Source organism: Silurus meridionalis, chromosome 10 (genome assembly GCF_014805685.1).
Source record: "Silurus meridionalis isolate SWU-2019-XX chromosome 10, ASM1480568v1, whole genome shotgun sequence".
NCBI classification, from domain to species: Eukaryota; Metazoa; Chordata; class Actinopteri; order Siluriformes; family Siluridae; genus Silurus; species Silurus meridionalis.
In genome coordinates, this window is record NC_060893.1 from 8985456 (window position 1) to 8995862 (window position 10407).

The window sequence follows — 10407 nt, forward strand, 5'->3', positions numbered from 1 at the left end:
CTTGAACACTGTAATTCAAAAATAGATCAAATGTTAATTGTAATGCTTTAATCCTTTGAAACAATCAATCAAAAAAAACAATACACCATAAATGCAATATGTATTAAATGCAGAATGGGTCTTTTGCTGACTAAAATGATTAACAATTGCAAATGCATTTTATTTAAAACAGGCTGAACTTTGTTTGCTATGTGATCTCATGACTTAATTGGCTTATCTTATCACTTTGCACTGTATCCTGGTAGGAGCTTAGTCATAAAACTAGATATGCAGAATCTAAATGAAAATTCTGGTAATATAGCAGTCTAATGTTTGTGTAGGGCTGTTTAGATAGAACCCTTTAAGCAATTCAAGGAGTGTTAGACTACTCGATGTTCTGCAGTGTTTATGTGGTCAGCAACTCATATTAGCAGTGTTTTTGAGGTCATCACCTCATAAACAGAACCTCATATTTAAACTGATGAGATCATTTCACGTAAGACTAATGTGGAATAATACTTTAAAAGATTCGGTGTGGAAAAACAAAGCTTTTATTCTAGCACAACTGCTGCTGAAATCTCTTTGAACTCTTTGGAATGTGTTTGAAGTAAAATTGGTTTAAGTATGATGTCCTACTTGGAACTATTGAACAAATAGAACCTTTAAAAGTGCCCTTAGGGGAAATAGCTAACTTTACAATTGCTAATACTGAGGCCAAACATTCTAGGCAGTTAAGTTGACAACCCTGGGAAAAATAAATTTCAGGACAATAAATAGTTATAATAAATAACAAATGTTTTTTATTACAAAAACAGTCCTGTATTTGTATAAATGCAATTTGTGTTTAGTACACTAAATAGTTTTTTGGCTTCATACCGGTCAGAGGCTGGTCAGTAACTTTCAGCATCCTCCTTTTTCTTTACATTCAGCAAGAGTAATAATTTCACTGATTCTTAACATGTGACATTATTAGTGGTAAATGTTTTGATCTTACGTCCTTATGCTAATGCTTCTTACACATTCCTTGTCTGAAAAGCAGCTACTTTATTAAAACACTGTTTTGACCTTTCCCAGGATACAAAGACAAATGCATTTCCCCTGATTCACCAAAATTAAAAACTACTAGGGCTTAGGAATGAGTGACATAAAAATGCTAATTGGGCAATGCCCTATTAATTTGCCAGAATGGTATACGGTTTTATTATCAATGGAAAAGTGATGTGGAAAGGTTTTAATGAAGGAGCCATCTGGACACCCACATCACACACACAAACACACACACACACACACACACACACACACACACACACACACACACACACGCACACACACACTGCAAGCCACAGGAGACTTAATTACATGATAGACATATGCAATAAATTTAAAAGAAACAGGAACACGAGTAATGCGGTATTCCAAAACCATAATATTACCAATATTTCTTTGAGAACACAAGACTGTTAAAATGTTTTTGATTCACATGCTGACTGGTTTGAAGCCTGATCATAAGGTTACATTTTAGGATTAGGCACCACCATGGTCCCCATTTGGCAAACAGGAAAATGAATAAGGACATGCTTGATAGAAGAATAGTGCACATTTTGTGGTGAAACGTACCAATTGTAATAAAAGTCACATTTAATAATTTAACTGTTTTTATATAAATTCCTTATACGTTTTTAATACTCTAATCAACATGCGCATGGACAAATATGGATGCGTTATGCAAATGTATGTTTATGATTAGTGAAACCATACTCAACATAGAGCATAAAGACAAAATATTTTTGTTTTTGCATTAATTTTGCCCTAATGATCAAACTGCACCTGCTTGGTATAATTGGTTACTTGAACACTTGACTTTGATCCAACAAACTCTCTGGGAGATTATACTGGTGCATAACTAATGGAAATAAGTATTTTACCCGGAAAGGAGTTACTACTTGTTGCCTGATTTATGCAATTAAGAAGTGTATAGATACTCTTCATTCACAATTTGATTCAGTTGTATGTATTCAAATTGATTAATTGATTGACTTGTTAATTGGCTGGTTGATTGATTGATTGGTTGTTTGGTTGATTGATTGGTTGATTGGTTGATGTGACTGTAGAGACTGAAAAAATTCCATGTACATGGCAAATAAAATTTCATTGCTCAGTGTTGATAAATGAGCGTGTATGGGCAAATATTATGAGTGGAGCAAATTAATCAAAATGACTAATATTTTCTTTGTATGACTCAAAGACAGAGAGACAGAAAAATACAGGAAACAGAAAAAAGGGGAGGAGAATGGGAAAGAGACCTTATAGTGAGAGAACATTTCTCACAAACCCTCTTAACCTCCTGACATGAAAACACAAGTGATGCCAGACAAAATAAAAATAAAACCGGATTATTTTAACAGATGCACTTTATTATTCCAGCTCATTTCAGGTTGCACAATACTAGAGCTGCTAAACCAAAACAAAAGGCCTACAGGAAGAATATGTGGATTTTTTTTGACTCAAGAAATATTAAAGACTGAAGTATATTAGTAAACATTATTACATGGTCTTTATACATTATCCAAACAAACAAAAAATTAGGGCATATTGGAAAAACTTGGTGAAAAGTGTGCATGAGAGGCAGGATACAAATACATAACATGAATGTGCCTTTTATTCATATCTATTTTTTTGGCAGAGGACAGAGAACAGTCATCCATATTTATAAATGAAATAATCAAACCCAGGGATAGAAACTAAGGTTCAGTAATAAGGAGGGTATAAATGGAAAAACTAATCAAGATCTATGCATAGAACTCCTGGATATAATCAGAAAAACACACCAATGTGTGTTTTTGAGTCTTGAAGACAAGACTCAAAGCAGCTGCAAATGGCCAGAACAGCACATCATGAGAAAAAAAAAACATAAGAACAATGCTTGTCACATTTTGCAACAATGCAGAGATGGAGAATTCACACTTGTTATCTGGACTGAAGAAAAGGCATGCATGTGCAGTAAGAACAGGCAAACCTTTTCAAAAGTATTAACATTTTTATAGGCTTTGACAGGCGCCGTTATCCAGAATAACTTACATTTATCTCATTCATACAACTGAGCAGCTTTGGGGTTAAGGGCCTTGCTTAAGGGTCCAGGAGTGGTAGCTTGGTGCGGCTGGGATTTGAGCTCAAAGCCTTCAGATCCACTTTCCAATGCATTTACTTAAGGTGAATAAAAACTATTTTTTCCTTTGCAGTGGCTCCTGTTTATTGTACCAATACGTCAGTTTTATGTCACTCAGTCAAATATCTTGGGATCATTGCGTCATCTGTACATTCAGATAAAATATTCCCAAAAGCTGGACAATTGATCAATCCAAGAAGAAACAGGCTCAAGGGGGAAAATTCCGATATTGTTTTTGTTCCTTCACAAAAATCTGTAAAGAGAAAGGAATGTAAAAACATTATGTAACAGTAATTAAGGTTTAAATGATAGATTACATTCGGTTGAAAGTTTTTGATTAATGTTAAAGATGAATTAAAATAAATTAGATTTTTGGCACGTTACAGGAACATTTTTGTGCCCCTCTGATATATTATGCTGAACTGTAGCTAATGTTAGCTGCCTTGATTTATGGCATCATGTTGTTCACTCAGGCTGGTTTGCTAGTTTTAATATCAGTACAACAAGCTAATTCAGACATCAAATTGAGCAACACACTCCAAAAAAATAACTACATTTTACAGTGCATGTGTGTTCATGAGGCTAGACAGTCACTTAACTTCATCAATCTCATCAACCATGCCCTTTTAATAACCATCATAAAACACTTAATTATCATAAAAATGTGAGTCTAGCATTTAATTCAAACCACATCAGAATGGCCGGGGTTAGAAATTATACCGCGGTCAGCCACTAGAGGGCCTCCGAGACATTTTTACTTCACGCTTAGATAGATAGATCGATAGATCGATAGATCGATAGATAGCTCTATCGCAATATGTACATTGTAGGTACAACTGTACAAAAGTCATACACATTGTTTATTCAGTGTTCTAACGGTGTACTCTAGAGTTTAGGAGAGTGATGGGGAAAGAAAAAAGCTGGGCCGGAACCTGCTTGTTCTGGTGCGTATGATCTTCTTTTTGATAGTTTGTATACTTTGTTACGACGTTCATCTTTACATATGGATTTGATCATAGGGTTAAATCATTCCGGAAAAGGGCGTGTGCCATATTGCCATTCAAAGCGCAAAATTAGAGAAAACAGTCTCATTAACACCACCTTGTGGACACTAAACGCATTGCACACAGATTGTGCGCTCATTTATATTATTTCTTATTTTCTATCTCCCGAAAAAAAAAAAAAAAAATTATATATATATATATATATATATATATATATATATATATATATATATATATATATATATATATATATTCATTCATATTTTATAAATATAAATTGTATATTTTATACATCTCTCTTTTCCCTTGTCTATTCTGTTCCGTCTTCCTCTGGCTGTAAATTAGTAGCCTCATTATTTAAAAAGGCAATCATTTGCTCTGTCGTGTTGTGTATCTGTTTTATTTACTTAGTTTATCTTATTAACCAAGTCCCACACACCAAACGGGATTCTGAACATCACCTTTTACTCGTGTTCTCCAGCACACTACACATATTTAACATCCTGCTCCCAGTATGCATTGCACTTTCGTTTCTTAAAGATACAAAGCATCATTCCAGTACATGACATGTCGTAAACACGATTATCAAATTTCCTGGATCCCTAATAAAATCCAGTCTATAAAAATAGGTTGTTCACTGTATTAATATGTTAATGATAGAGGTGGTGTTGTCGTTCCTGTGTTTGGTTTGCCAGATTAAAGCGCTCAGACTGCTTCCAAAACCGCATGCTTCCCTTTTAAATAGCCATGTCAAAAATAATGAGGCATTTCTATTCCGACATGGCGTTTAGTAGAGAGGTATGCGGGTTTGGACGCAGTCTGAACGCTTTCCAGATGTACAAAGTTGTCTCACTGAGGTGGGCTTTCCCCCTCTGAAGGTGGGCTAAATATAACGCTTTTAGAGGCTTCACATCCAGAGCCGTGCTAAACTTTTTCTTCATAAACACACACGCACACACAGAGAAGGAGAAGGAGAGGTGCTTTAGCAGACATACACATTGTCCCGTCCTGGGAGTCGGTTTGTTTTTGCCATGATGTACAGCGTTGGAATATTTTGGATCATTTTAATCACATGCCAGATGCTCGGATCTCAGAGCCAGGTATGTCCAAAATATTCAGGTATATCCTGAAACCTATATGAAAAGATTTTATTGTACTGGGTTAACTTTCACATGCAGAAAAAATGTTGCATGACCTTATATAAACACAACAACTATTTAAAATGTGTGTGAGATTAACCCTAGTGCAAGTTTGCATCCTGTGTGTTTTCCTGTAGAGGTGTGTAATCCTGATGTGCAATCATTCTAAGATTATCTTTGCATATTATATATGCTTTGTATACTTTTTTAATATCATTTGATGTGATGACAAGCACTGACTGACCTTCCAGCTTTGTCTTACACTGGTGAAAAACAAACCTTGCAGAATTATATCCCACATTTTGAATGTTTCTTAATTTACAGTGACAGAATACACCAAGAAGCCTGTAGGACAATAAAGAAATGAAAAAACCCCACACAAACAGATGAGGAAAAAGTGGTATTTGCACTGAAGAAAAAAAACATATCCTGGCATGCATAGATTATGCAGATTCAGTATTTGTAAACCTAATGCATGAGTGCCCTAAATATGAACAGAAAAAAAATGCATTCAGGGAGAAGTGCTGGAAAGTTTGGGGTGTTTTATGTGGTTTTTTCCATCTTAGATAAATAAATGATTACATAAGGCAAAATCGTGGAATGCTTTCATGTATTTGGTTGGTGTATTATAATCAACTGTGCAACAAAACCATTCCTACTGGTTTTCTGTTAAACACCATTACCTCCATACAGGAGTGTGTGAGCAGGCAAGAGGTCCAGAGAGCTCTACGGCATGTCCACAAGCTGCTCTCAGCACAAGAGACCACCTTCTTACACAGTGTACGCAGTCTGCGCAAGAAACTCAACCTGCTATACAACAACACACTCAAAAACAGCAGCAACTGCAGCTCAGAAACACGTGAGTACAGCAACAGACACTTTACTCAATACAGTTGCACAATATTACACAACACTGCATAAACCCTTGGAGAAAAGTGCTTTTTAGGGGGTTTTTGGCTAATAAAATACTCCAGCTTTATCTACTTGGAATTGTTTGTAAAAAATACAATCCACAGAGGTCCACAGAGAACATTAAGGAGCACAACAGGACTGTGAAAAATGATCTGGGGTGCTAGGTGGATCCATTTTTCTGTCACAATTTACTGCTATTGTCGTTTGCTAGTAAAGAGATCAAGGAATGTGAGTCTGGATGTATTGACAGGTTCTTGGGTTTATTCTAGCCTATTTATTCTATTAATATGTACATCAACATAAGAGTTCTTCAATGTTTTTTTGGTTAACAGTCCCAGGCTTCACAAGAGGTTTTAGTTGGAGCCTTTTGAGAAAGTGTTATACACTTTCTCAAAACACCTTAAGTGTTTTGGTAGAGAGACAAACCAATGGAACTAAGAATATATTATAGAGTCAGACCAGTTTCTGAAAATGAAAGTTGATCTATTGTGTGTCTTTTTTTTTTTTTACCATATTACATCTTTGCATAAACTTTTTCTATGTTGTTCTTTGCCCAAAAGCAATATGTCCGCCTCCAAACCCACCAGCCAATGGCAGGATGCTGGGCCAAGTGTTCAAAGTGGGCCATGAGGTTCACTTCCTCTGCAACCATGGTTTCCAGCTGTCAGGGCCAGAGACTAGGGAGTGTCTGGATTCCCTCAGCTGGAGTGGAGAGGAGCCAGCCTGCAAGAGTACTTAATAAAGGATAATCCAAAATCTTTAAAACCCCATCTCTAGTTACCACATTTATAGAACAAAAAAAGTATTTCTCTACTGAGAAGAGAAGCAAAAGAATGTTGCTTTGAACTGTATGTATTATAGCAGACTCTGGGCAGGTCTTTTGAGGCAGAATATAATTAGAGCATAGTTTTATGGATACTTTGCTAAAAGAATTTGAAGAATTTGTCATGCTTTTAATGATTTTAGTTGTGTGGGTCTGATTGTTAAAAATCGGGAGAAATAATTCCATTTCATGTTTGGTAATACGTTCTTTCTTAGCTATTTTATTCTTGTAGATTATAAAGCCTTAAAAAAAGTTCAATAACTGCCCAAGTGCTCCAATTATAAGCTTTTTATAGTTAAATGGATCCGAAACATTGAAATTATTTCCTGTGGTAACAGCACATGCTCTACAGACACTGCAGTTAAGAGATTTGATTGAAAACAAAGGAGCATTTATTTAATTCAGTGTTCTTATTTTAACATCTATTACATATTTGAAACTTGTGTTTATATTTATATTTCAGGTATATTGTGAGTTTTGGGTATGTTTTTAAATCTAATCGTGTGCTATTTTCAGTTGTAGATGCTGGAACGCACAATAATCTTACTGCCTCCATACCCATATCTACTTCATCTCCTTCTCCACCATCAGTTTTGGCCTATGTGCACCCCTCCCACTGTATTGAGTCTCAGGGCTCTATGCAGTGCACATGTGATCAAGGCTACAGTGTCTCCAGCCAGGACAGAAGCTTGTGCACAGGTAACATGTCAAAAAAGATAAATACTGGACTTTGACTTGACAATGTCCAAAAAATGATCTAGACTTAACATCTTCTATTATCATATTGTTTGGAATTTGAAGGGCTTATAATAATTTACAAATCAAATAATTTGTTTGTGTGGTATCTATACGTAAAAAGCTTTTTTTTGTTTTGTTCTTAAGACATTGATGAATGCGAGCTCTTTCGTATGACCCAGCCTGGCCGTCTGTGTTTGCACATGTGTATGAACACAGCTGGAAGCTACTACTGCCAATGTCCCACTGGCTACAGTGTCAAAGACGAAAGGAGTTGCCAAGGTCAGCATCCTACTGTACTTACAATAACATCTTATTTCTTAGTCTTCCCAGAGATGCAAATCATCTCCAGGAATATCTTAGAGGTTTAGTAAGAAATATATAGAGCTTTATTTAATATTTCTACAGCCAGTTTTACAGGTGCTATAAATATAGAAGATTTACATTTATGATATTTGGCAGATGCCCCTATCTGGGGAGACTTACAAAGTGCTGTGAAGTCTCAATCAATAAATATTTATATATATATATATATAAAATAATCATTAAGACACAGATTAAGAATACCATCCATCTAAAACTCCGCTGGGAGAAAAATAGTTTGAAAGCATTTTTTCTTACTTTTTATGCAAGAAGTGCTCATTTAAAAAATCTCTGGAAAAGGTAGCTCTTTATGTCAATTGAAAACTGTAAGTGACTCAGCTGTTTGGACATCAAGTAAAAGTTCGTTTCACTACCTGCCAGAACAAAGCCGAGTATGGAAGCATGTCTCCTGTGTACTTACAAATGGTGGGACCGGTTGAGCAGTAAATCAAGCCAGTGGTGGTAAAGTAACAGTATAAGTTGTGCAGCCGCATCCTGTATCAGTTGCAGAGGGTGAATGTCATTGAGAGGCAGACCTGCTAGGACAAGGGTGCAGAAATCAAGTCTTAAGAAGAGAGAGAAGGGACTGAAAAAGCAATTTAGTGGCCTGTGTGGACAAAAACAGACAAATACTCCTGATGATGTTAAAGGTGAAATAGGCATGAGTGTGATAGATCAGCAATAAAATGGTAAAGTAAAATGGTTTCATACAACGGCAATGCGATAACCTCTGTCAAAAAACTACAAACGGACCTCTTAGTTTTGAATACACAAGGAAAGGAAACATGGAAAACAAACTATATATTTTGCAATCATGCCTTAATCCTAATTTATTTATAATCTTCTTCCAGATATTAATGAGTGTGAGAGAGGAACTCACAACTGTACCAAAGACCAGGAGTGTGTGAACACTAATGGAGGCCACAAATGCATACTAGTCGAATGCCCTCACTTCCACGATGCTTCTTACGTCAAGACCTCACCACTGTAAGTTCGCAACTTTTACTTCTATACCAACATCCACATATCCACCAGAAACATTAAAGCACTGGTTGAATATAAACAGATTAAAGATCAGCATTTGCTACAATATTCTGATAAATCCGACATGAACCTTAATACATTTAAAAAGCTGAAAGTTTAACTTTGCCTCTCTGAACATTGGTCTTCCAACATGTATATTACAGGCAATGTGAGCGAAATCCCTGTGTCAAGAGAAACAAAGCTTGTCTCCAGGCTCCCGTCTCCATCTCCTTCCACTTCATGTCAGTGTTGTCAAACATGAGCACTCCCCGCATTCTGTTACGGGTTTCAGCGACCCGCATGCTGGGAGACACCATGCGCTTTGGACTGGTGGAAAATCCGGGCGCAGGGCTTTTTACCCTTCAGCGCTCGGGCAGACTGAGTGCGGAGCTGGTACAGGCGGAGTCGGTGCAAGGCCCTGCAACGCTGGAGGTTGAGGTGGAAATGAGTGAGTTGGAGAAAAAAACACTGCTGGGACGTTATGTTACAAAGGTTACAATCTTCGTGTCCCCATACAGCTTCTAAAACACGGCGTGAGGAGGAAACAGACTAAATATTTAACTAATCTTGCTATCCAAGACAATTGTTACAGGTACCTGATAAACAACACAACAGTTCAAAAAGCTTTATTACAAAGCTATTAAGTATCACACTTAATTTTGTTCTTTACAGCCTTTTATGCATTTGACAATCTAGTTATTTCATAATCTAGTATTTTATCCAACTTGTAAACATATCTTTAAAGTTTTTAAAAATCAGTTTTAAAACATGAATGATATTTCTGCTTAAAACATTCACAATGAAGCACAATAACATCTTTGAACAAATGTATTAATGTCTTTAACAACATGACTGGAACAGTCCCTGGTACCGAAACAAAAATCCTTCTCGTGATTCTGGTCAACCAGAAATCATAATCATAAGCACCCTCCTTCACAAGGAGAAGGACTGTCTCAGACGAGCGACTAAAAAGCATTCCCAAAAAGAATTCTTCACCATACTGACAGAATGCCAAAGCAGGACCTCACAGACCTCTTTTCAGTGCTCATCATCCAACTGTGTGGAACTATAAAAAGTATTCAAACACAGAAGTTGCCTTTCACACGCTCGCTCAGCCTCACACACAGTATCTGTAATAAAGACAATCCTAGTATTTTATGTCCAGGAAGAATAAAGGCTTAAAATAAGTAACAAATGATTGTCATGTTTAACGTATGGAAGAGAGAATAAAACGATAAGCTGTAGTGAAAATTTTAAATAGTG

At 36.3% G+C, this 10407-nt stretch overlaps 1 protein-coding gene across 1 annotated transcript; it reads left to right on the forward strand.

The window, feature by feature from the left end:
- Window positions 1-4899: 4899 nt before the first annotated feature.
- On the forward strand, window positions 4900-10339 carry si:dkey-234i14.3 (fibulin-7-like). The gene is made up of 7 exons (XM_046859080.1): window positions 4900-5249; window positions 5982-6147; window positions 6761-6931; window positions 7540-7722; window positions 7906-8040; window positions 8973-9108; window positions 9309-10339. The coding sequence occupies exons 1-7, from the start codon at window positions 5181-5183 to the stop codon at window positions 9667-9669; spliced, it is 1221 nt and encodes a 406-aa protein (XP_046715036.1). The 5' UTR covers window positions 4900-5180; the 3' UTR covers window positions 9670-10339.
- Window positions 10340-10407: the final 68 nt, after the last annotated feature.

Bases quoted from the DNA above. Each gene is read 5' to 3' on its own strand.
- si:dkey-234i14.3 (XM_046859080.1), top strand. From the start codon at position 5,181: ATGATGTACAGCGTTGGAATATTTTGGATCATTTTAATCACATGCCAG. The intron at 6,932-7,539 runs GTACTTAATAAA...TGCTATTTTCAG, and splicing joins AGAGGAGCCAGCCTGCAAGA to TTGTAGATGCTGGAACGCAC. The intron at 8,041-8,972 runs GTCAGCATCCTA...ATCTTCTTCCAG, and splicing joins AGACGAAAGGAGTTGCCAAG to ATATTAATGAGTGTGAGAGA.